General features: G+C 47.8%; 1 protein-coding gene across 8 annotated transcripts in view; it reads left to right on the top strand.

Annotated features, from left to right (window-relative positions):
• Positions 1-1,904: 1,904 nt before the first annotated feature.
• The window catches only part of ZNF341 (zinc finger protein 341), a 51,472-nt gene continuing 26,702 nt past the window's right edge, over positions 1,905-26,674 (top strand). The window contains exons 1-9 of one of the 8 annotated variants that reach the window (XM_055435711.2): positions 1,905-1,986; positions 8,237-8,347; positions 10,050-10,246; positions 13,220-13,369; positions 16,301-16,552; positions 20,302-20,497; positions 21,915-22,005; positions 24,342-24,535; positions 25,507-25,697. In XM_055435711.2, coding sequence (XP_055291686.1) covers positions 1,956-1,986; positions 8,237-8,347; positions 10,050-10,246; positions 13,220-13,369; positions 16,301-16,552; positions 20,302-20,497; positions 21,915-22,005; positions 24,342-24,535; positions 25,507-25,697 — 1,413 coding nt within the window. In that variant the 5' untranslated portion in view covers positions 1,905-1,955. Of the gene's footprint in view, positions 1,987-2,458; positions 3,208-3,244; positions 7,600-7,662; positions 7,767-8,236; positions 8,348-10,049; positions 10,247-13,219; positions 13,370-16,300; positions 16,553-20,301; positions 20,498-21,914; positions 22,006-24,341; positions 24,536-25,506; positions 25,698-26,674 lie in introns of those variants that run through there. The other 7 variants (XM_055435701.2, XM_055435721.2, XM_055435730.2 and 4 more) reach the window with 7 other exon arrangements.

Raw genomic sequence — 26,674 nt, 5'->3', positions numbered from 1 at the left:
GGACAGGGAAGTCTGGCATGCTGCAGTCCACAGGGTTGCAAAGAATCAGACATGACTTAGCAACTGAACAACAATATTTAGTGAATATAAGAAAATGAAAAAAAAAAAAAGAAAATGAAAACTGTGATTTTTGTGATAATTGCTTTGGATGAGGCTAACATAGGTATTTAAGAAAAAACAAGGAGAATGTTTAGAGTCAAATCTATGGTAGTCCACCTGTAGGAACACGACTATGTTCACGGGACAGATCGCTTTTTAAATTAATTTCTGGCTGCTCTGGGGCTTCGTTGCTATGTGCGGACTTTCTGCAGTTGCGGGCAGCAGGGATTACTCTCTACTTGTCCCGCGAGGGCTTCTCATTGTGGTGTCTTGTTGCACAGCACAGGCTCTAGGGCGAGGGGGCTCAGTAGCTGTGGCTCACAGGCTCCAGAGCACAGGCTCCGCAGTTGTGGCGCACGGTCTTAGCTGCTCCTTGGCATGTCGAATCTTCCTAAACCAGGGATTGAACCTGTGTTCCTCTCATTGGCAGGTGGATGCTTAACCTCTAGACCACCAGGGAAATCCCACTGGAGAGAGATCATGATTCTTGGCCACCTCCATGGTTCCCCTCTCCCTCCCAAGCACACCCCAGCTTTTCCTTGTGACCCAAGTATACTTCTTTGAAACTACATCACACCTTGTAATTAATCTTTTAAAAGATTTAATGTCTGTTTGTACCCCCTCCACCAACTTCAAGGGAAAGGACCACTGTATTCCCAGAGCTATTATAGAACTTCAGTTCAGTTCAGTTGCTCAGTCATGTTTGACTCCTTGCCACCCCATGGACTGCAGCACGCCAGGCCTCCCTGTCCATCACCAACTCCGGGAGTTTACTCAAACTATGTCCATTGAGTTGGTGATGGCATCCAACCATCTCATCCTCTGTCGTCCCCTTCTTCTTCCGCCTTCAATCTCCCAGAATCAGGGTCTTTTCCAGTGAGTCAGTTCTTAGCATCGGTGGTCAAAGTACTGGAGAACTTGGTACATAGTAAGTCCCCAAGGAGGGGCTGATGGAACATAAAGTAAGAAGAGAGAGAGGTCTGTGTGTGATGGGGGATCCAAAGGAGGCAGGAGGATCCCTGGGAGACCAGGATGGGTTTCCTGTGAGGTTGGGCTGGGAGGGTTGCTGAGGTAGGTATTGGGGGTTTATATAACAGAAATGGGGTCCTCCAGAGGCAGGGATGGAGGCCCATGTGAAGAGGAAATGGAGGTTCCCAAAAAGTGGAAGCGGGGGGCGGGGTTATGTATCAGCCAAGAGGAATCTCTGAGATGATGGGGGATTAAAACCAGGCAAAGAGGAGATTCATGTGGGGAGAGGCCAATGGCTCCCAATACGTAGAGACAGTGGTTAGTGTGGGAGGGGGAATGAGAAGTCCATGACAAGGGACGGGACTCCATGTTGCACAACTGGGCAGTAGTCCTGCATTAGGTGGAGATGGGGGTCCTTGCAACCAGGTTGGGTGATCCAGATGGGATAGGAATAGGGGTTGGTGTTGCAAAGGTGGGGATACCGTGTATACTATGGAAGTGTTCGGTCCATGTTGCAGAATTGTGAGGTGGCACGCAGTGGGACAGAGGTCTGTGTCACGAGAGCTGGGAGTCAGTCCGGTGGGGGAGACAGGGGGTCCAAAAAACAAGCTTTGGTGGTGCCTCTCTGCGGCAGAGATGGGATTGCGGGGATCAAGTGAGGCCGGTATAGAAGTCCATATGTGCCGCTGACAGGGTCATTAAGGCGGGGCGGGGAGAGTCCTGGTATCCTGGGGGTCCCACGGGTCATTCCCGGCTTTCCGGGATGGTGAGGGGGCTCGGCGGCGGCTCCCGGGCGCCCCCTGGCGGATCCGATCCCGCCGCCGCCGCCGCTCCCACAATGCTTGCGTAGCCCGGCTTCGGGCTTCAGCAGCAGCGGCGGCTCCAAAATGGCGCAGACTATCTTCGAGGCCCTGGAGGGTGAGCGGCGGCGGGGCCGGGGGAGCCGGCTGTTCCGCATTGTGCCCCCTCCCGCCGCGAACCCGCCGCGCCGGGCCCAGGGCGCGTGGCGGCCGCGGGGCGGAGGGCACCGGGACCGGAACAGCCGCGGAGCGGGAGGGGCACGGGCGGGAACAGCCGCGGGAGCCGAGACCCGGCGGGGGTGGGGGACCGAGGGGCCCGAACAGCCGCGGAGTTGAGGCTCAGTGGTGGTGGTGGGGCGTCTCGGGAATGGAACAGCCGCGGGAGCTGAGGCCCGGCGGGGTGGGGGGCCACGGGACAAGAACAGCGGGAGAGGGAAGGTCCCCGGGGGGGAGCACCGAGACCGGAACAGCCGGGGAGGGCTGGCGCTGCGGGGAGGGGCGTCCCGGACCGGAACAGCTGCAGCCGCCAGGGCCCCGGGCCGGCGCGCGGGCTGGGCGCGGGGAGCTATGTCCTGGAGGGAACAGCCGGGGGTGGGGTGCAACCAGGCCTGGAACTGCGGGGTGAGCTAGGCTGCCCCGCGGATGCAAGGCTTGGGAAGGGCTGCACCCAGTGGGAACATGGTGGGGATTTTCCAGGCAAGAATACTGGAGTGCGTTGCTAATACCCTTCTCCAGGGGATCTTCCCCACCCAGGGATCTAATCTGAGTCGCCCACATTGTGGGCAGATTCTTTACCAACTGAGCCATTGGGGAAGCCCCTGAAAAACTTGCGTGGAGCACCAACTGTGTGCTTTGACATAGTGTCTCTAACTCGGACCAGGAAAGGATTGATGCCACCCAAACCCAGCAAACACTGGTTGCCTACTTTGTGTACCTTTCTGGGGTGCTGGGTCTTAAAAACCCAGATCAAGAAAGGATGGGTGCCAGCGGTGTGGTTGGCCAGGCTACCGAGTTCCCAGATCCAAACCAGCGAACACTGGGCACCTGCTGGTTATCCTGTGCTCTGTCAGATCCTAGTACGTGAATGACCCTCAGGCTCTGGGAATTGTGAGCTTTGGAGCCAGGCAAAGGCAGAGGTCTCAGACGGTAAAGAATCCACTTGCAATGCGGGAGACCTGGGTTCAATCCCTAGGCTGGGAAGATCCCTTGGAGGAAGACATGGCAACGCACTCTGCTATTCTTGCTTGGAGACTCCCCATGGACAGAGGAGCCTGGCGGGCTACAGTCCGTGGGGTCGCAAAGAATCAGACACGACTGAGCGATTCCACACAGCACAAAGGTAAAGGACCTCCATGTGCACTTGCTGGGAGCTGGAAAGGAAGCCTTGGAGAACTCAGAGCTGGGACACAGAGTTGATGCAGGGGTGATTCAGACCCAAGAATGCTCTTAGAGGAACGAGATGGGCACACCCATAATCAGAGTGCAAACAAAGTAGGCTGGACTCATGGTGTGTGGCTGAGGCTTTGAGTCCTACAACTCAGGAAGTCTATCACTTGTCTTAACTTTTGGAGGATTAGAATTCTTTCCCAGAAACCTCCCTAAAGGTTAAATTTTAGGAATACTCATTGGTGAGGGACCCAGAAATTATATAATTATAGAAAAGGTAATCGGTAAAAGAGGACAACCTCAGCTGGCCTTCAGTGCCATGATGGGAGGGCCAAGTCAGTGGATGAGAGGCCAGTAGGATGAGGTGAAGTCTGCTTCCTCTCTAGGTTCAGGGACTCCCTCAGTGTTTGAATTTTCACTACAAGAATGTGTGCATTTTGTGTGTGTGTGTTTTAAAATAATTGTGCTTTTTCCTTTGTTATTTATTGATTTTTGCGCTGGGTCTTTGTGGCTGCACAGGCTTTCTCCCGTTTGCAGCAAGCAGGGGCTACTCTAGTTGCGGTGCAAATGCTTCTCATTGCCGTGGCTTCTCTTGTTGCAGAGCACAGTCTAGGGTGTTCAGGCTTCAGGAGTTGCAGCTCTAGGGCTCAGTAGCTGTGTCTTACCAACCTAGCTGCTCCAGAGCATATGGAATCTTCCCAGACCAGGGGTTGAACCTGTGTCCCCTGCGTTGGCAGGTGGATTCTTAACCACTGGACCACCAGGGAAGTCCTGTTTGTGTCTGTGTACTGAGTAATGAAGAAAGTAAAGGGAAAAATCAGTTCCTCGGACTGTGTGATTATGCTGGGGTTGGAGAAGGGCAGCAGAACTGGGGATCCAGAGGTGACCCTGGCAGTGGGAACTGCATTTCCAAAAAGCCTTGGGGTAAGAGAGGTCTGGGGTTCACAGAAGTTCATGTGAGCAGCTAGAGATGATGCTTCTGCACTTTATCTTGGCATCAGTGTGGAGCTAAGAAGGAGTTTTCAGCAGGGGGCCTGCACAAGCTGATGTATGTTTTATAAAGTTCACCCTGACTGCCCTGAGAACAGACAGGAGGGGCCAGAGTGGCAGCAGGGAGCTGAGACCACTGCGGCCGTCCTGCTGAGAACTAATGGTGGCCTGGGCTCCGAGGACAGCTGTGGGGATGGAGAGAAAGTGGATCTGAGAGATCTTAGGGAGACAGATCAGGCTAGACTTCCTGAAGGGCTAGAAATCAAGGTGGGAAGGGAGATAGGTTAAGGAAAGAATCAGGGGTTGTCCCAGGGGCTTTGACAGGGTGGGCAGTGGTGCCCTGTTCTTACTGATGAGGATTGCTAGGAGAGGAACAGACTTAGGGGTGAGAAACCACACATTTAGTTTGAGTTTTAGATTTGTTGTTCTTCAGTTGCTAAGTTGTGTCCGACTCTTTGCAACCCCATGGACTGCAGCATCCCAGGCTTCCGTTTCCTTCCGTATCTTCTGAAGTTTGTTTAAACTCATGTCCATTAAGTCGGTGATGCCATCCAACCAGCTCATCCTCTTGCCCCCTTCTCCTCCTGCCCTCAATCTTTCCCAGCATCAGGGTCTTTTCTAATGAGTCGGCTCTTTGCATCAAGTGGCCATAGTATTGGAGCTTCAGCTTCAGCATCAGTCCTTTCAGTGAATATTCAGAGTTGATTTCCTTTAGGATTGACTCATTTGATCTCCTTGCGGTCCAAGGGACTCTCAAGAGTCTTCTCCAGCACCGTAGTTCGAAAGCATGAGTTATAGAGGTATAGATAGGCAGCCTTTTTATCAAGCACTTTATTTATTTTTTTTTTAGGGCACTTTTAGGTTTACACAGTTGAGAGGAAGATGCAGAGACTTCCTTTGATCTTACACATTCATAACCTCCCCTTTAATCAACATGACTCACCAGAGTGGTACAGTTGTTACCAAGAGTGAACCTGCACTGATGCATCATAAGCACTCAAAGTCCATCATTTATCTTTTTTTAAAAAAATTATTTCTTTATGGTTCTGCTGGGTCTTCATTGCTGCTCGTGGGCTCTCTCTGGTTGCGGCGAGTGGGGGCAACTCTTTGTTGCGGTGCACAGGCTTCTTATCGTGTTGGCTTCTCTTGTTGCCAGCACAGGCTCTAGGCGCTCAGGCTTCAGTAGCTGTGGCTCGTGGCCTCTAGAGCTCCGGCTCAGTAGTTGTGGCCCACAGGCTTAGTTTCCCCTTGGCGTGTGGGATCTTCCCGCACCAGGGATTGAACCCGTGTCCTCTACCTTGGCAAGCAGATTCTTATCCACTGGACCACCAGGGAAGTCCCCATCATTTATCTTAAGTTTCACTCTTCATGTTGTACATTCTACTGCCCAACTGTATAATGACATATATCCACCATTATTATATTAGCATACAGAATATTTTCACTGCACTAAAAATTCTCTGTGTTCTGCCTGTTCATCTGTCCCCCGCACCCCCAACCCCTGGCAACCACTGATCTTTTTATTGTCTCCACAGTTTTGACAGGCAGTATTTTTCATTTCATTTATTTAATTTTGGCTACACAGATCTTCATTGCAATGTGTGGGCTTCTCTAGTTGCGGCCTGTGGGATGTTAGTTCCCCAACCAGGGATTGAACCCACATCCCCTGCATTGGAAGGCAGATTCTTAACCTCTGGTCCACCAGAGAAGCCCCAGGCAGTGTTTCTTTAAATTACACTTTTTGTTTTGAAATCCTTTTGTTTCTGTAGCTTCACCTGCAGATGTAGAAATAATACTCCTTTACCTAGTTTCCCCATGTAACATCCTGTAAAGCTATCCTATAATGTTACAATCTGGCTCTATAGAACCATCCTTTCACTGCAAGACGTTGCTATAAAAATAGCCACATCCACCTCTTCCCCTGCTCCCCATCCCCCATGTCTGTTGTTCTCTGGTCTCCATTTCTTTCTTTCTTAAATTGGGGGAAAATTGCTTTACAATGTTGTGTTGGTTTCTGCCGTGTGACAACACAGATCAGCCATGATTATGCATATATCTCCGTTTCTAAAATACTATCATTTCAAGAATGTCATATAATTAAAATCATAAAGTATATAACCTCTGAGAATGGCTTTTTTCACACATTGTAATTCCCTGGGATTCATCCAAGTTGTTGCTTATGTCAATAGTTTGCCCCCTTTTATTACTGAGCGGTGCTCTGTGGTGTGGATGAACTGCAGTTTGTTTAACTATTCACCCACTGAAGGACATCTGACTTGTTTCCAGTTTTTTTTACTGTTATGAATAAAACCGCTGTAAAGGTTCAGGTACAGGTTTGCACACGAATGCTGATGTGCAATTTTGTATCATAATAGAAGATTTACTGAACCTCGTTCTGGGGAGGATGGACCCCAGAATGATTTGACACTCAAGATAATAGGGAGAACTAGATGAGGGTGAGTGAGGATTCTCAGGGAGAGTGGAAGAGTGAGAGGCGAGAGAGAGCCAGACAGAAGGAACCCTTCAAAACAGAAATATTTAGGAGACAGACAGGAGAAGAAAGTGAAGGCGGCAGGGAAGTAGCAAGTGGAAAGATGGGAGAAGACCCAGGAAGCTGGCGCCCTGGAGCCTTAGAAGGGGGTGTTTCAAGAAGGAACGTCCAGTGCTTCCGGGTGCGCTTTGGTGATTCTGGTGGAATGATAGGGGCTTACCCCCCTGGAGTCAGTGGAGAAGGATTGCAAAGTGGCCGGAGGAGATGGAGGGTGTAGACAACTCTCACTGGATGCTTGATGTTGAAGGGAAGAGAGATGAGAACGTGGGTTCAATGCAGGCTATCTAGAGAGACCTGAATGTGTGCAGCCACTGATGAGAAGGTGAGGTTGTGGGCAGTGTGAGAGGGGCCGGTTGGTGGAGAGTGGCTTCTGAAGGAGCCGGAGAGGATGGAGAGAAAGCTGGCCTCAGGAGGTGCACAGCCCATACCGTCACAGGGAAAAGGATGGATTCATTCTGACCGCAGGATCGAATGGTTTTCAATTAGGGGCTGGGGTAGATGTCCAGGTCAGAGCTGAGAGGTTGACTGTGAGGACGGAGAGAAAGGGGCAGCCCTCTGGGTTATTTGGGAGGGAGGGTGTGTGCCTTGGGGGCCAGTTAGGTGTGAGGGGGTCTGTCCTTCAGCTGGTGACACAGCTGGACAGTGTACTATGGAGAACTGCAACAGTGACAGCTGATTGGAAAACGTAAATGTAGTCTCAAGAACTGCCCCCAACCCCTGACCCAAATCCAGATTGCGCTGTTTATTGAGGATCTGAAAAAATAAGCACATGTTGGAAAACAGGAGAAGCCCAAGTACAAACAGGTTTGTGGCATTTGTGGGGTGTGGTTGGGAAAGACTCAGTACCATGATTTCCAGAGGGGTTATTGCCCTTTGGATTAGATTCGTCCACGAGTAGGAGAGAAGCCCAACCTAGCAGTGGCTTAAACAGGCTAGAAGTATATTTCTCTCGTGTGGGAGTCCAGAAAAAGGTACCCTACAGCTGTGACAGTGGCCATGTTCTACCAGGTCCCCAGAGGCCCAGGATCTAGCCAGTTTTTTGCCCTGCAGTGCCTAGGGCCTGGCCCTTCCTCATGGTCTGGGATGGCGGCTGGACTTCCCACCATCATCTTCTTGTTCTAGGAAGCAGAATGGAGGATCGGACAAAGAAGGGGGTCACATACTGGGTAGTTTTTAAGAAAACTTCCCCAAAACTCCTATTGGTCAGAACTTACACATTCTCTAGCTGCAAGAGTGGCTGGGGAATGTAATCTTTCTTCTGGGGCCATGTTTCTAGCCCCAAATCTCAGGTTCTGTTATAGTAGAAGCAGGAGAGAATGTATATCAGGGCATGGCCAACCACTTTTACCATTGGGGTCTTGCAGCGGGTCTGGCTTTTAAGGGTGAAGTCACAGCAGGATGCTGGGTTCACCTTCCAAAAAGACTGCTTTTCTTTCTTCAGGAATGGACAATCAGACTGTCTTGGCCGTCCAGTCATTGTTGGATGGCCAAGGAGCAGTTCCCGATCCAACAGGCCAGAGTGTCAATGCACCCCCTGCTATCCAGCCACTGGGTGAGTATCTGCTCAGGTTCATCAGTGGGAAGGGTAAGGGGCTTCCTGTGAAAAACAGGTGGGGCTGATGAGGGGCTGTGGGGGTGAACTGCCCACTGTGGTCCCCAGGTTGTCCTATGGTGTCTGAACCCTCTCCCCTTCTTCCCAGCCTGGATCTTCAGGCTCAGACCTTTCTCTGCTTAGCTCTGAGGCCACTGGTCCTCAATCCCTTAGTAAGTGTGGGGATCATGACAGGGAATGACTAGGAGCCCTGATGTTTGTGCCTTTGACCCAAAGTAGTTCCTCAGCCTCCTCTCTATGAGACTAAACATGAGTCTCTCCAATTTACAACTCAGGCTCTTGAGACAGAAGAGGGCTTTCTTTAGAGCCCTGCGTGAGTCTGTGTGTTCATCTATTCATGCTACAAAGATTTTTGAGTACTTGGGAACCATGCTGGGGACAGAGAGATATGCACCTAGTTTGAATCCTTGCTCCTGAAGTTTGGCTCTGTGACCTTGGGCAAATGAGTTAACCTCTCTGTGCTTCAGTTTCCACGTATGTACAAGGAGGAGGATAGTCCACCTCATAGTAATCTTGTGAGGGTACTTGGGATTTGGTTTTAGCTGTTGTAAATAAGAAATGTGAGTTTCTTTTTTTTTTTTTTTTGAAATGTGAGTTTCTTGTAATTTGTACAAGATTAAACTTTCTCTGTGGTATGAAGTCCCAATGACTCAGATGCCTTCTTTTGTATGGCTCTGCTGCTCTCAGCATGGGATCCAAGATGGCTGCTCCAACTTCCCACTTTCATTTCCACACTCCAGCCAATAGGAAGGGAAGAAAGAAGGAAGTGGAAGTCATACCCCTTCCTTTTAAGAGAAAATTGTATCCACAGAATATGTCTTCTCTTATCCTATTGGTGAGAATTTAGTCACATGGCATGTCTAGCTGCAAAGAAGTCTAGGAAATATGTTCTTTAACTAGATGGCCATGTTTCTCACTAAAATTTATATTGATTAAGAAAGAAGAGTGAATATTGAAAACTTTGGCACAGTACATAGACTGTAGTGGGCCTTCAGTTATGTGTGGTGTTAACTGTAGCTAATCTTTCATTTAGTTTTGCATGCATTCAGCAGACATGCACTGAAGGCCTCCTATGTGCCCAGAAAATATTGTAGTTATGGTGATAAATAAGACATACTTCCTTCCCTTACAAAATATGGTGGTGATGAGGAAAATGTGATGAGAGGCTTGCTCACAGGAAGGAACTGTGAACATTGCTTTAGGAGGGCTTCCTGGAGGAGGTGATATCTAGGCTGAGCCTTGCAGAATGAGTCATTCTGGGAGAGGCAGCTTGGCAGGGGGAGCAGGGGATGCAGAGGCACTCAGGAGTGTGATCATGAAGCCCATTTGGGGACTGGTGAATAAATAAATTCAGGCAGGATAAAGATTCTGACTGTCTCAACCTTGAAGCGAAGCCACCTTACTATTTCCTGATTTTTTATTTTTTTGATACCTGTGTGAACCTGGCTAGATATTTCCCGAAGGTGCTGATGTGATTTGAAAGCTCATGGGAAGCACAGAGTTGATGCTTGACCCTCAAGCACTGAGTGATGGAATACCATTAGTTTGCCTTTCTCATGGTCCGGCCATGGCCTCCCATTTCTCACTGTGATGCCCTCTCCTTTTTTCTTGCTTCTGCTACTCTGCGGGTGTGACCCTTTAGATGATGAGGATGTCTTTCTCTGCGGGAAGTGTAAGAAGCAGTTCAACTCACTTCCAGCGTTTATGACCCACAAGAGGGAACAGTGCCAAGGGAGTGCCCCACCCCTGGCCACCGTCTCACTGGCCACCAACAGCATCTACACACCTTCGGCAGCACCCTCAGCCATCCAGCAGGCCCCGCCTCCTCCCAATCGCCAGGTATTCATTCGTTCGTTTAGTTCATTCAGTTATTCAAGTCTTTTTGGAGCACCCACTCTGTGTCACGCTGTGTGGGCATCAGGGATACAGGAGTGGATAAACAGACCAGGTCACTGCTGTCGTGGCAAAAGTTAAGATAGACACCACCCAAAAGACATGTTGAGATGGACTTCTCCCAGGACAAGTGCAGAGAGGGGATACCAGGACACGGCTGGGAGGTTTTGCCCTTTTGTATGTGATGCTCAATGGGATGAGCTCTGAGTAAAGGTGACATTTGTGCAGAGACCTTGGGAGCTGAGAAATAGTCACGCAGCTTCTTGGGGAAAGAGTATTCTGGGAGCAGATCAGCAAGTGCAAAGGCCCTGAGGCAGGAGTGTGCTGGGTTTATTCCAGGAACAGCAAGGAGGTGAGAGTGGCTGGAGCTGAGTGAGTGAGGAGGAGGGTAAGAAGTGATAAGGTCAGAGAGGCAATAGGGAGACCCTGGCAAATTGTGTGGCTTTTACTCTGCGTGAGATGGGAGCCATGGGAGGGTTTTGAGCAGGAGAGGGCTATTTAGTCTGATTTATGGAGAAGGAAATGGCAACCCACTCCAGTATTCTTGCCTGGAGAATCCCATGGACAGAGGAACCTGGTGGACTACAGTCCATGGGGTCACAAAGAATCAGATATGACTGAGTGACTAACAGCAACAAATACTTTAATTAGATCACTGCAGCTGCTGTAGAGAACAGATTTTTTTTTTGTTCAGGAAATAACTTTTTATTTTATATTGGAGTGCAGTTGATTAACAACATTGTGTTACTTTCAATACAGCAAAGTGATTCAGTTTTACATATACATTTACCTATTCTTTTTCAAATTCTTTTTCCATTTAGCTTGTTACATAATACTGAGCAGAGTTCCCTGTGCTATAGGTCCTTATTGGTTATCCGTTTTAAATATAACTGTGTGTACATGTCAATCCCAAACTCCTTAACTGTCCTTTCCCCAACCCTTACCCCAACAGATTTTGATGAGAGTCAAGAGAAAAGTCCAGAGACCCATGAGGAGACTACTGTACAAATCCAGCGGTGGGCGTTGGTGGGTGGCTTGATCAGGATAGTAGCAGGGGAGTGGAGAGAAGGGATGAGGCTTTAGAAATATTTTGAAAGTGGAACTGGCCGAGGTAGTGGCTGGATTGGCTGTGGGGTATGAGATTAAGAGGAGACAAGTGTGCCCAGAGTTGGAGTTGCCATTAACGGAAGTGGGGAGAGAACACTGAGGAGATTTGGAGTTCAGCTGCTCATGTTGAATTTGAGATGCCCACTGGACCTTTAAGTAGAGGCGATGAAAATGCAGACAGATAGACAAGTCTAGAGGTCAGGGGATACCCCACGCTAGGGGTATCTGGAGAAACTTCCAGAGTCCTCAGTCAGGAACACAGTTCTAGAGCAAAGACACCATGGATGGGAGCTCAGAGGGATTAAAGAATCCCCATAAAGGGGTCTGGGCTTGTCCCAGGATGCCAGGTCATGGGGTTAGATTTCCCTTTGACTTCCTCTTGTCTCTTTCTTCCTCTAAAATGAAGGGTCTCCAACTTCCGGGATCTAATGCCTGATGATCTGATGTAATAATAATAGAAATAAAGTGCACAATAAATTTAAGGCTCTGGAATCATCCGAAACCACCCCCCAGCTCTGTACCTAGTCTGTGGAAAAAGTCTTCCAAGAAACTGGTCCCTAGTGCCAAACAGGTTGGGGACTGCTGCTCTAAAACGTCAATCTTCCCCCGTTGTTGTATACAGATAATTTCCGCCATCAAGATAATCGTGTCCACCCCCAGATCGCTAGGACAGTGTGCACTGAAACTTTTCAAGTTACCACAGACGTTTTCTAACACAGAACATAGTCGTTTTTCTCACTTCTTGATTATGAGTTTCGTTTAGTAGAAGATGTTCCTTCTCTCCTGACTCCCTTTTTATTTTCAATAGGAGACAGGGAAATTCTTCCTGTCCTGGGCAAGATGAAAACCTTAGCATACAATCAGTTGGTTAGGGGCAAACCCAGATCCCTCTGCCTAAGTGAGCTGGATGGACGTGGAAATGATTTCCCATTTTTTTGTCTCAGGCTAATGCATGTGACATTGTAAAAATACGTGTCACTGCCTTTCCTGGTGGTGACATGGGGTAAGTCCCTAACCTGCCCAGGCTGTCCTTGCTTAGTCGAGGGCAAGGACTTCTGTTGGAATCTGGGGCTCATTTGCTGCTGTCCCCAGGGATCCTATAGACAGGTGACTTAGGAAGACACCAGAAAAGAAAGGCAACAAATAAACAAAACACCCTTTGCATTTACAACGGGAAAGTCACTGCATGATTGACACCTTCTTGTAAGGTCTGCCACTCATCTTTGCTGTTAACCTGAGAGCATATTATTATATTTTCACATACTTACTGAAGTACCCACAGGAGTTACATAGTAGTATTGTTTGGATTTTTAAAGATGAGAATATATATTGTACATATTATTATAAAATTTAATTTTCCATGCAGTACCTCTTAATTGCTGTCTATAGTATTCTATCCATGACTATATTACATGTTTTTAAATCTAGCCTCCTATTGATGGACATCGAGGTTATTTCCAGTTTTTCACTATTAGAAACAAGGCTGTGCAGAGTACTCTTTTTTTGTGGACTCCTTGTGGACAGGTGTGACTGTTTCTCTAGGACAGAGGTCAGGAAAGATTGTTGCTGGATCATAGGTTATAGGCGTTGCGGGGAGGTGTAACTCATTCTCCTCATTTGATAGATGAGGAAATGAAGGTTGAGAGAGGTGGTGTGACTTTCCCAGGGTCATGTGACAGGGCGCAGTAGCAGAGGTGGAGATGGAATCTAGGTCTGTGGGACTCCAGAACCCAGATCTTTCCTACCATGCCGTCTGCTTCCTTCCAGAATGTCAGACATGTTCTTTCCGTCTCTTTCTCTCTCACTGTCCAGATCTCCACGTACATCACTGTGCCTCCATCCCCGCTGATCCAGACCCTGGTGCAGGGGAACATCTTGGTAAGCGATGACGTGCTCATGTCCGCCATGTCAGCCTTCACGTCCCTGGACCAGCCCATGCCCCAAGGCCCCCCACCTGTGCAGGTAAGGAGGTGGCCAGTTTCTCACAGGATCTTGATTTTTGGTCTGCAAGTTGATTCCTGCAGATTCAGAATCTTGAAGAAAGAAGGGGGCTTGACCCCAGCTCTTCTTCAAGCTAAGGAGGACTGTCAGCTCTCCCTTGGCTAGCCCTCCTGTGGATGGGGAAGCTGATGTGTTCAGCTGGGACCCACAGCATGACTTTGGGGTTTCATAGCCATAGTCCAGTTCTTTGACTTGTACTTTTATTCTTTTTTAAAAAATTACTTTTTTTAAAAAAATTTTGTCTGTGTTGGGTCTTCATTGCTGTGCGCACAGGCTTTTCTCCAGTTTTGGAGATTGGGGGCTACTCTTTACTTGTGGTGTACAGGCTTTTCATTGCAATGTCTTCTCTTGCTGCAGAGCACAGGCTGTAGGGTGAGCGGGTTTCAGTAGGTACGGCTCGAGAACTCAGTAGTCAAGGTTCCTGGGCTCTAGAGCATAGGCTCAATAATTGTGGCACATGGTTTTAGTTGCTAAGCGGTATGTAAGATCTCCCTGGATAAGGGATCAAACCCATGTCCCCTGCATTAGCAGGTGAATTCTTTACCACTGAGCTACTAGGGAAGGCCTTCTATTTTTATTCTTTGCAGAAGCGTTCCATGTCCATTAGAAAAACACTAGAAAGTACACAAAAGAGAAGTTTTGTTTTTTTAAGTTTAATTATTCTTAATATCGAAGGAGACAGGGCGACCGACTGAATTTGCAATTCTTGGTTGGATTCAAGATAGGGTGTGGGGGTTTGGGGTGAGGGAAGCCTTCAAGGCCTTATTGGGACACTTAGGGAGATTAGAATATGGAGGAATTTGCATATTTTAGATAGTAGTATTATATCTGTTCAATTTTCTGTGTGTGTTCATCAAATTGTTACATAGGAGGATGTCCTTGTTCTTAGGAGATGCACCTGAGTAGATTTAAGGAGTCAAGTGTCACGATGTTTGTAGCTAACTTTAAAGGGGCTTGACAAAACTCAGGTATGTGTGTGTGTATATGTACACAACTGGTGAATTAAACGAGGTAGAAAGAGCCTTCACTGTATTCTGTTTGCAACTTTTCTGTAGGTTTGAGATTCTCCAGACTAAAAACAAGCACTCTTACTCCCTCCACCGAGAGAAAACACTACCAAAATTTTGGTGTCTGGATTTCCTGACCTTCGAATGCAAATAGAGATAGAAACAGCTTTTTATATAAATATGTTTAAAATTTACACATCTATATAAATGGATCCTACATGCACTGTTCTGGAACTTGCTCTTCTTACTTTGTTTGTGTGCTCAGTTGTATCCGACTCTTTGTGATCCCATGGACTGTAGCTCACCAGGCACCTCTGTCCATGGAATTTTTCCAGGCAAGAATACTGGAGCTGGTTGCCATTTTCTACTCCAGGGGGTCTTGCCTGGCCCAGTGATTGAACCTGAGTCTCTTCTGTCTCTTGCTTTAGCAGGCGGATTTTTTTACCACTGCACCACCTGGGAAGCCCTTTCTTACTTTGCCTTTTGTTTAACATCATTTTTCTATCTATGCCTACAATCCTACATCAGTATTTACTGAAGTGTTCCTTGGAACAGTGGCTCCTTGGGATTTTCCAGTAGAAAAAGGATCATTGGTCCAAGCAGCCTGAGGTGGAAGCATTGTATTTCTTCCCTTGCTCTGTCCCTGGGTTTTTCCTTCAGTAAATACTTCAGAAATACTTTTGATTGTGTCAACCCAGATTTTTCCCCTGACATATTTGACCATGGAACCCAAGGAACAGCAATTCAGAGAAGCACCCTTTATTGAATACTGATCAGCACCATCATTGTAACAGCCACAAAGAATTCTGTTCCATTCCAGGTGGATGAACCATCCTCTGTTTAGCCAAACTTCCAGTGGGAGTACATGTAGTCATTGCCAGTTTTTGCTATTATAAAAATGACGAGTAACATCTGTGTATGATTATCTTTGCCTACCTGGTTGATTTTTTGGTAGAATCAATTGCTAGAAGTCAGTGGCTGTGTTTCAAGGATCCACAGCCACCCACACATTTCGTGACTCTCTGGAAAGACTCCCAGGGCTCAGGATGCTTGTGCTGTTGGCCAGTTTAAAGTAGAAGGATACACAGCAGGACCAGCAAGGAAGAAAGACCCAGCAACTAGAGTCTGCAGGATTCAACGTTCTTCCAAGTCTCCAGCGTTCTTTACCTCGGGAAAGTAGGGAGAGGCTGCTCAGGGCACACGGTGTCCTCCAGCAGTCAAGAGTGCCCAGAGTTTCTGCCAAGAAAGAGCACCTTTGACTCTAAGGCCAGGGCTTCTGTTGAGGATTGGTCATGTAGGCTTCCAGCCACACCGCACAATTCCAGATACCCAGGTGGGAAGGAGTTGCTCACCATAAATTGCATTGTTGTGCAAACTGTCGAGGTAGTTGGTACACTAGGGCCAGTGCCCCAGTTAGGCAAAATAGCCTTATCAACATAGGGAACCTGCAGGACTTACCTGATGGTCCAGTGATTAAGATTTCAAACTTTCAAGAACAGGGAGCATGGGTTTAATCCCTGGTCCACATGTCACACAGTGCAGCCAGAACAAACAAACAAAAAACCAGGGAACCTTCTACAAGGCAGGTTCTCAGATGCCAGTCCTACAAGCAAGCCCTTATAAAGACAGCAACATTAGGCCCGTTCTATGAGCTCATTTCTGCACAAGCTGGGTCATTTTTGCTGACTTTCATAAAGAAAAAGGACAGTAGTACCAGACTGGTGGCTCCTTGAAATTCTCCCATGATTTGGTTTCCATGCCTGCTCTCTGCCTTTTCCTCTCTTCTTCCCACATGGCTGGCTAAGGCACGTGTCCTTCCCTGCTGATAAATCAGGCAGCCGGTCTCAAGAGGCTATGACAGTTTAATTTTCTCTTGTGATTTCAGAGTAACCTGAATATGCATCCTGCACCGAACTACCTGGGCCAGCCTCCACCTCCTCCCCCACCCCCTCCACCGCTGCCCCCACCCCCACCCCCCCAACCCCCACCACCCCCACCCCAGAGCCTGGGCCCCCCTGGGCGTCCCACCCCTGGCGGGAATGGTGTGGTGGAGGTGTACAGCGCCACGGCACCCCTCACTGGGAGTGGAACGGTAGAGATCCAAGCACTGGGAATGCAGCCCTACCCACCCCTGGAGGTGAGCAGACGCTGGGGCCTGGGGTGAAGGGGGAAAAGCTGGTCATGGTCGTCATGGATAACCTGAGCCTTTTCTGATGCCAGAGATACTGTGGGGGCAAAACCAGCTCAAGCTATCATATGTATAAAGGTAAAATGCACCCCATGAGAAGGTGGAATGAAGCAGGGGTTGTAGCAGAAATATAAGCTGCCCTCAGGGAGTATTCAGGACAGTCAAGAAAATACCTGCCTTTGGGGAAAGGATTCCAAAATTATATATGTGAGTGTCTCATATGTTTTAACAAGCTAGGTGTATCAGTTAGCTATGGCTGTGTAAGAAATACAGTATATGGGGAAAGATGTTTATTGTTCTCACATCTGTGGTGGTCAGCTTGGTAACTGCTGACCAGGTGCTCCCACATGTTGGAGGTTGGCTGACTGGCTGCTGCTCTAGAGTGGCCTAGGGTGGAATAATCAGGTGGGGTGACCCAGCTCTCCTCCACACATCTTTCCTTCTCAAGCAGGCTCCCGCAGTGGTGGACGTGCAGTAATGCAAGCAGAAACGCTCAAGACTTCTTGAGGCTTAGGCTTGTAAGTGACACAGTGTCACTTCTGCTGGTGAAAGCAGGTCACAAGGCCAGCTTAGGTTGAAGGAGTATGGAAATAGATGCCACCTCTCGGTGGGAAAAACTGCAAGTCACACTGGAAAGGGCCTGGGTACCAGAAGAGGTAAAGAATCGAGGCCGTTCAGTCAGTGTACAGGCATACCTTGCTTCATTGCACTTTGCAGATATTGTGTTTTTTGTCGAGCAAGTCTATCAGTGCCATTTTTCCAACAGCATTTGTTCCCTTTGTGTCTCTGTGTCAAAATTTTGGTTATCTTTACAATGTTTCCACCTTTTTCATTGTTACTGTATTTGTCACGATGATCTGTGATCTTTGATGTTATTACTATTACTTGCTGAAGGCTCAGGTGTGGTTGGCATTTTTTTAGCAATAAAGTCGAAGATTTTTTAAATTAAGATACATACATTTTTTAGGATGCAATGCTATTGCATACTTAACAAATTACAAGATAGAGTAACCATAACTTTTTTTTGTAAACATAACTTTTTTTCATAAACATAACTTTTATATGCACTGGAAAATAAAAAACAAACAAACTTGTGTGACTTGCTTTATTGTGATATTTGCTTTATTGCAGTGGTCTGTAACTGAACCCACAGTATCTTCAAGGTGTGCCTGTGTCATATGTACTATATTAATTCCCAGCTGAAGAGTTTTGAACTGCAAGCAGTGTACTCTCAAGGCACTGAAACTTCAGAACCATGCCAGGCACAAGTGCAAGGGGGAATGGTTATGACAGAAGGAGCCTGCCTGCACTTGAGGTCACATTATCTCAGACTCACTCTAGAATCCAGCCATACATCCAGCCATACAGACATTCTATGTTAAGTAGTCTCTCTGGAAAGAGAACTAGACTGGAGGAAAATTCTACCACCAGCTGTGTAATGTTATAAGACCCTGCAGGGGGATTTTCACTACCCTGGGAGAATAAAGCAAGGACTTGGCTGAATTTTTAAAAAATTAATACATGTGTTTGTATGACTGAGTCCCTTTGCTGTTCACCTGAAACTCTCACAACGTTGTTTGTTGATCAGCTATACCCCAATACAAAATAAAAAGTTAAGAATCTAAGTGAGTCACTAATAGATCAGTAAAAATGACTTGTAAATTTTGTATTTAAATATTTAAATTAATATTATTTAAAATTTTAAAAATAATTTAGCTAGTGAGATGCTGAGAGAATGATGGTGGCCTCATAGACAGAGGGGCCAGAATAGGGATAGCTACTGTTATTTTTCATGCAGACAAAAGAGTGCTCTCTGAAAACAGAAGATAGTGCTCTCTGAATCGTCTTTGATTTTGCATCTTTGGCACCTCATAGAGACCTGGCCTGTGGGAAACCCACAGTTGGTATCTGAAACAGGGTGCTTTGATCTCAGTTTCAGAGAAGAGACTCTGGAATGGGAACTCCCCTTGTAGAGCCGTGAGGATAATGAGAACTAACCCAGTGGCAGTCATATCATTGCTCAGGAGTACCTGGATGATGGGTGAATTCATTCACTGACAAATATTGAGTGCTGTATTGGTCAGGAAAATTGAAACCACTCTAGGTATTTCTAACAGAGGGATTTAATACAGGAAGTTAAATCTGTAGGGCTGATGCAAGGGCTGGAGGAGTAAAAGTCAGGGTTGGCAAGAACCACTCGTTTTCAGGGTCACTGTTGTGGCTTGGCCCTTATAACTAGGACACTGTACTTGGTGAGAAAACTGTAGAATGCTGTTGCTGAGGTTTCAGCTGCCCTGCCATCTTCAGGGCTGGTAATCAGGAGGGGAATGTAGGGTTCAGCTTGCCACTCCATAACTCATGACTGCTAACCTGCCTGTCTCCCAGCATGATTGCCAAGGAGAAGAGTTCTACCTCCCTTCTGCCTTCAAATCTCATGCAGATGCTTCTCATGGGCAGAACTTAATTTGTGTTCAGGACTGTGCTGGCAGAGGTACTTGAGAATGTGGTTTCAAGCTTGTCACCTCTGCATTTCAAGGGAGAGCATGGGCGGGTGTAGGAAGGTGCCAAGGGCCAACAGGCAAGACCTGGCAGAAGCACCTGCTGCTGCTGCTGCTAAGTCACTTCAGTCGTGTCCGACTCTGGTGACCCCATAGACGGAAGCCCACCAGGCTTCCCTGTCCCTGGGATTCTCCAGGCAAGAACACTGGAGTGGGTTGCCATTTCCTTCTCCAGTGTGTGAAAGTGAAAAGTGAAAGTGAATGGTGCTGTATTAGATGCCTGAGACCGCCATAAATGAATTCATTCATTCAGCAAATATTTATTGAGTGCCCACTCTGTGCCAGGCATTGCTCTAGGCCTGGGAATAGAGGAAGAAACAAAAGCAGAGCAGAAGTCCCTGCCTGCATGAAACTAGGCAGATAATAGACAAGGTGAGTAAATAAAATGCATAATTTATTAGATAAGGAGGAAATGAAGCAGAGGAGAGGAAGTGGAATTTTGGGTAGGGCAGCCCAGGAAGACCAATGAATGATAGGTAGATGAAGGAATAAATGAATTCTTTACAATACCCCAGTTGTCATGATGTGAGCTTAGTGGTCACTGAGTTTGGGTGGCTCAGAATTCCTTTGGTAATTTCTTGTGGCTTCAGTGTCAATTCCTAGTCAAGGGATGCCTGCTGGTGTGGCATCAGGCAGAGTTGTTTGAGAAGTGGAGTTGCTGGTGAGGGCATAGACCCTTCGGACTTCCTAGTTCCCCTGTGCAAGAAGTCTACTGCTGACAACAATAACAATGGCCATCACAACAGCTGCTGTTGATTGGGTACTTTCTACTTGCCAGGCCCTCTTCTAAGCTCTATCTTCATATGGGGGTTGCTATAATTAGCCCCATTTTACAGATGCAGAAACTGAAACAGAAGTTAAAAGACTTGCCCAAGGTCACTTAAATGATAAGTGGCAGAATCAGGATTTGAACCCAAGCAGTCTGGATCCAAAGTTGCTTCTAGCCTGCTGGCTTCATGGAGTTCTATTCAAAGGGGTCTTGGGAGTGACTGGGAGGACTGAGTGAGGTGGAGGAGTTAGGGTGGTGATATAGCTGTGGGTGGCTGAGATCAGCCAGGGCCACAGTGAAGGTCCCCCTACCTGGGGCAGCTCTTCCCCTCCCTTCCCAGGGCACTTTCGCTGACTCTGCTGTCCTTGTAGGTGCCAAACCAGTGTGTGGAGGCTCCAGTATACCCCACACCCCAGGTGTACAGTCCCAGCAAGCAAGGATTCAAACCAAAAGGACCAAACCCTGCTGCCCCTATGACCAGCGCCACCGGGGGCACAGTGGCCACCTTTGACTCCCCACCATCACTGAAGACCCGACGGACCAAAGGTTCTAGTGGACTCCCAGAAGGTGGGCACACAGACTGTCATGGCATCTCTCCTCAGCATGGAATGTTCCTGTCCACAGGCTGCTTAGTTCCAGTCTTCCCTTTTGTGATTGTTAGGATTAAGTTTGGTTGCATGTAGTGGAAAATCCAAAATAGAAGTGATTCCAAAATGGTAGAATTTTGTTGTTCTGTGCAAAACAGAGACAGGTAGTCTGGAGTTTGTATGCCTATATAATCACCAGGCACCCACATTTCTTCTATCTTTCTGCTCCATCATTCCTAGAACATGACTTTTGTTCTTAGGTGCCTCATTGTGTAAGATGGCTGCTGAAGCTCCAGTCATCAAATTTCATATTCCAAGCATCTGGAAGAAGGGTAAAAGAAGCACCTCCCAGCTCCCAGAAGTTCTAAGCATGATGCTTTTGCTTACATTTCATTGGTTACTAAGTCACATGACCATCTGTATCTCCAAAGGAAGCTGGGAAATGTCCCTTTTAGCCAGGAACATTGATGTTCCCATTTTGTAGGGGATTTGTGAAGAAGGAAAAAGGGAAGAGTGGGTATTAGGCAGGCAAGCAACGATGTCTGCCACCCTGTTAGAGATGCTAAGTATATGGTTGGGGACGATGTCAGAAAGTAAAGGTAGTAGGGAAAGGCAGAAGAATTGAGAGTTTTCAGGGGCTTCTAGCCCCTTCCTTCTTTTCACAAATGTGTTGAGCATCTGTGTGCCAGGCTTGGTGTCAGAACTGGAAATCTAGCATCTTGGGTCATGATTTCCTTACCCTTAATTACTCACAGTTTAATGGGAGAGACAGGGAATAAATAAATATTTATGGGTCACTCTAGAAAGGAGATTAACAGAATACTGTGATTGAGAATACTGGAGAGAGACTGGAAAATGCTGCTGCCCAATCTGTCTGGGGGTGAGAAGGGAACAGTCTTGTGACTGTCTCAGGGACAAGCATGAGGGACAAGCATTTTAGGCAAGGTGGAACAGCAGGTGCAAAGGCCCTGAAGTGGGACCGTGTTTGAGGTCTTTCGAGGTTAGCCAAGAGTCCACTGCAACTAGATCATAAGAATAATAGGGTTGAAAAAAAAAAAAGAATAATAGGGTTGGTAGGAAGTAGAGGATGCAGAGCCCCATAGGCCATGACAGAGAGGGTGGATTTTATCCTCCAGCAGAAGGGAGTCTTTGAGGGGCTTGCTCTACTTTTCCAGCCAGAACACGTCCTGGAATTTCTTCTCCCAGGCCCTGTGAGACTTACCCGTGCTTCTTCCCCAACCTGTCCATGGATGTAGACCTCCTAGGATCTGGGCTGTCTGGCCCTGGGTCTAGGGATAGAGTGGCTGGAAGCTGCCCTTGGTGCCTACAGTTGTGTCGCCAGCCTCACCATCCCCTTCTTTGTCTTTTTCTGTGTGCGTGTCTTTATTTTTCATCAGCTGCAGGGAAGCCAAAGGCTCAGAAACTCAAGTGCTCATATTGTGACAAGTCATTCACCAAAAACTTTGACCTGCAGCAGCACATCCGAAGGTAACCAGGCGTGGTGGGGCAGGTGGCCCCTGGGCAGCGCTGGCGGGGAGGTGGGATGGGGAATCCACAGTGGAAGCAGTGCTCCTTTCTCCACCCCCTTTACCCGGTGGTGACCAAGGCCCCAACTGGTCTGTCATGGTTCTCAGGCCTTCCGTCCAGCTCAGGATGATTTTGCCCTTTTCTTCCTCAGTGGGAAGAATCTGTGGAGCCTGCCTGCTGTGATGAGGAAGGCCCAAGGTGGGAATGGAGGAGGTGGAATTGACTTGAATGGCTAGGGGCTCTGTCAGTTGGAGGCGTGCCTCAGCCCTCACTTCTGTAGAAAGGCCTGACCTCAGGGTTAGCGATGCTCTATGAACATGCCTCTGCAAGTTCTCTGCTTGCTCAGTACTAACCATGACACCCCTTGTCCCAAGAACAAGCAAGGAGCCCCTCTGGGCCTCAGGTTTTCCATTGTGAAGTGGAGGGGTGGTCTTGTTCGATGTTTCTCATAGAGTGGAACACTGGGACAAGATGATTTTAGGTGGTTTGTAGATATGGGTATTGAAAATTTCTGAAAGTTATAGTGAGAAAATTTTTTTCCATTTCTTTCAGTCAGAGGAGAAAGCCTCAGTTAGGTGTGGTCTGTCTTTAACACCTTGCACGGTTTTGCTCATCTTTTTAATGGGGGGCGGGGAGGGGTGGGCGGGAAGGGAGGGAGAGAGAGTGCCCAAGATTCCAGCCATGGCAGGCAATAGCTTCTCTGTAGACCAGGATCTACCAGCCTATTGAGATGTCTTAGATCACATCATCCCTTCTGTGGGGGCTGCCCTGTGCCTAGAAGAATGTTCAGCAGTATCCCTGACCTCTGACCACTAGATGCCAATAGCCCCTCCTCACTAATCAGCTGTGACATCCCAAAACGTCTCCAAACATTTCCAGATGTCCCAGGAGGGAAAATCGACCTTTGTTGAAAACCACCAGTCTACAACCAGTGCTTGTCAGTAGAACTTTCTGCAAAGATGGAGAGACCCCAGTAGGTGCTGTCCACAGAGCAGTGGACATATGGCTGTTGAGTACTTGAAATGTGACTGGTATGACTGAGAAACTGAATTTTTGTAACTTTCTTTATTTACTTTTGGCCATGCTGGGTTTCCATTGCTGCGCAGGCTTTTCTCTAGTTGTGATGCACTGGCTTCTCCTTGCAGTGATTTCTCTTATTGCAGAGCACGGGCTCTCTAGGGCACTCGGGCTTCAGTCGTTGCAGCTCCTGAGCTCTGGAGCACGGGCTCAATAGCTGCGGCACCCGTGCTTAGTTGTTCCGCAGCATGTGGGATCCTCCTAGATCGGGGATCAAACCCGTGTCTCTTGCACTGGCAGTCAATTCTTTACTACCGAGCCACCAGGGCAGCCTGAGAAACTTGAGTTTTTAACTTGATTTTATTTTAATGAATTTAAATTTAAATAGTCCCATGTGGTTTATGTCTGCCATAAGGATGGCATCTATAGATCTTAATAAGATTGTTTTATGAATAATTGCGGTTTTTGTTACTTGTGTTTATGACAAGCGGTTTTGCATATATAATAGCAACAGGAAGCTTCATTTTTAATTATTTTAAGTTCTTATAAAGTGCATTGATTTGAAGGAAAGTTTTAAATAGTTGTACAAGTACTGTGCTGTGACGGTTAGGATGTTTTCTCCTTCAAATAACAGAAAATTCTCCATTTAAACAATTGTTGTTGTTTAGTCACTCAGTTGTGTCCAGTTCTTTGCAACCCCATGGACTGCAAAACGCCAGGCTTCCCTGTCCTTCACCATCTCCCAGAGTTTGCTCAAACTCATGTCCACTGAGTCAGTGATGCCATCCAACCATCTCATCTTCTATCGTCCCCTTCTCCTCCTGCCTTCAGTCTTTCCCATCATCAGGGTCTTTTCGCATCAGGTGGCCAAAGTATGGGAGATTCAGCTTCAGCATCAGTCCTTCCAGTGAATATTCAGAGTTGATTTCCTTTAGGACTGACTGGTTTGGTCTCCTTGCTGTCCAAGGGACTCTCAAGAGTCTTCTCTAGCACCACAGTTCGAAAGCATCAATTCTTTGGAACTGTTTTATCTCACAGCTTGAGATAGCCACAGAGAAGGTCCACTCCAGGGCTGGATGATTCAGCTGCTCAGTCTTGTCACCAGGAGCCCAGGGTGCTTCTGTACTTGCCTGCCTCAGTAAAAGGGCTCATCCTCACGGTCTCAGGATGGTGGCCCACAGCCTCCATATGCTCTGCCTGGGCCTTCCTGGCAGCTCTGAGCTCCTGGACTGAGGTCACAGTCCCTACACACAGGTGCTGACAAGCCTTGTTTTCCACAGCCACACTGGTGAGAAGCCCTTCCAGTGCATTGCATGTGGCCGCGCCTTTGCCCAGAAGTCTAACGTCAAGAAACACATGCAAACACACAAGGTGTGGCCTCCAGGACGCAGTGGCGGCACCGTCTCTCGCAACTCTGTGACGGTACAGGTCATGGCTCTGAACCCCAGCAGGCAGGAGGACGAGGAAAACACAGGTGGGTAGAAGTGACCACTGTCCTGGGCAGCATCTGGCCGGAGCCTCCCTGTGCAGCCCTGGGGGTGAGCAGAGCCAGCCACAGGCAGCTCACGGAGGGGGTGTTCTGTGCAAGCACCATATGCATACTTTCCCTGGCCTGCCAGTGGGAATTGGCCCTACTGTGTTGAGCCATTCTGTGCATGCTTTCTGAATTCTTGTGAGCTCTAGAGAAGAACCCATTTATTTCAAAACTCTTGTAGTGCCTAGCACCTAAGGTTCAACCATTGAGCAAACATTTATGGAGGCTTACTGTGTGCCAGGGATCTTCCCAGGTGGCTCAGTGGTAAAGAATCTGCCTGCCAAGCAATGCACTCAGGTTCGATCCCTGAGTCAGGAAGATCCCCTGCAGAAGGAAATGGTAACCCACTCCAGTATTCTTGCCTGAGAAATCCCATGAACAGAGCAGCCTGGTGGGCTACAGTATGTGGGATCGCAGAGTCGGATACCTCTCAGCGACTAAACCACCACCACCACTGTGTGCCAGGCCACTGGGCCGACAAACTTGAGGTCAGAAGCCCCTGTCCTCAGGGAGAGTGAGGGAGGAACAGCTAAACACATGATTGTACAAGGAGCTGGGAGGCATCGTGAGTTCAGCTGGGGGTGGCAGTCAGGGTCATTAACAACCACAGAGCGGTCTAGAGTGTCTGAGGGGAAGGCCTGCAAGGGGAGACTTGAGGCAGTGGCTCTTCATCCATCAGAATGTAAGTGTTCAGTAGTTTGGTGCCTGGAATGGCTGTGTCCCTGCGCACCAGCTCAGCGTGAGTTCTGGGCCTCGGTGCCACGTCCCACACTGAGCTCGTGGTTGGTGGCAGGTGAACGCAGTGGAGCACAGGGGAGGTGTCCTGGGAGCCCTTCCCGGGTGGCGTGGCCCTCTGCCCTGACCCTTCCTCTGCCTTTCTCAGTGACTTTCCTCCCTGGCTTTCTCCACAGGTTTGGGCCAGACCCTGTCGAGTGCCCCGCAGCCCCAGGCCTTGCCCGCAGCCGGCGAGGGGGAGGGCGACAAGCTGGAGGCCAAGCAGGTGGTCCTCATCGACAGCTCCTACCTGTGCCAGTTCTGCCCCAGCAAGTTCAGCACCTACTTCCAGCTCAAGTCCCACATGACCCAGCACAAGAATGAGCAGGTAGGTGAGGGGGCGGGAGCAGGGGTGGGGCCCAACCACCCGAGTCATGAGCCTTGGCTGATGCTGGGGTCTTGAACACGGCCTCGAAAGGGACAGGAGTGGGCCTCGGTTGCTCTGAGCTGCCATGTGACCATGATGGGCTAAGCGTCCCCCTCTATCCTCCCTGGGTGGTGCCAGCTTTTTGGGCCATTATGTGCTTGCCTGAGGGAGGAAGTCCACCTCTCAAGGGTCATATAATGAAGGAATCAGACACAGGAAGAATTCTTACCACTTTGAGAAGATCTAGTAATGTAAAAACACGCCTATGGGGATTTGAGACTACAGCCTATTTTTTTTTTTCAATTGAGGTTTGATTTACATACCATAAAATTAACCTGTTTTAAAGTGTATGCTTCAGTAGTTTTTAATCTATTCATAATGTTATACAGCCATCACCCCTCTATTTCTAAAACATTTTTATCACCCCAGAAACTTTATACCCATTAGCGTTCACTCACCCCTACTCCCAGACTCAGGCAACCACTAGCCCATTTTCTGTCTCTATTGATTTGCCTATTCTGGACATTTAATATTGGAATCATCCAGTATGTGGCTTTTTGAAAGAATATTTGCATTCATCTTGTAACATGCATCACTACTTTATTCCTTTTTATTTTTGAATAATATTTCATTATGAATATAGCACATTTTGAATATCCTTTTATCAGTTGATAGACATTTAGGTTCTTTCTACTTTTTAGCTATTATGAATAATACTTTAGTGATCATTGTGTACAAGTTTTTGTATGAACATGTGTTTTCAGTTCTCTTGGGTATAAACCTAGGAGTGGAATTACTGGGTTATATGGTAACTCTATTCCAGTGTTTATTTTTTTAAAATAATTTTTGTTAGTTATTTTTTCTCCCTATTAAAGTATCATATACCCAATATAGAATTTGGAAATATTGAAAAATCTGAAAAATATATAATTCACATT

The sequence above is a fragment of the Moschus berezovskii genome, chromosome 15, assembly GCF_049115385.1.
Source record: "Moschus berezovskii isolate FMDL1 chromosome 15, NW_MosBer_1.0, whole genome shotgun sequence".
NCBI lineage: Eukaryota > Metazoa > Chordata > Mammalia > Artiodactyla > Moschidae > Moschus > Moschus berezovskii.
Note: the sequence above shows the minus strand (reverse complement) of the source record. Positions and strands in the feature narration are given on the sequence as shown.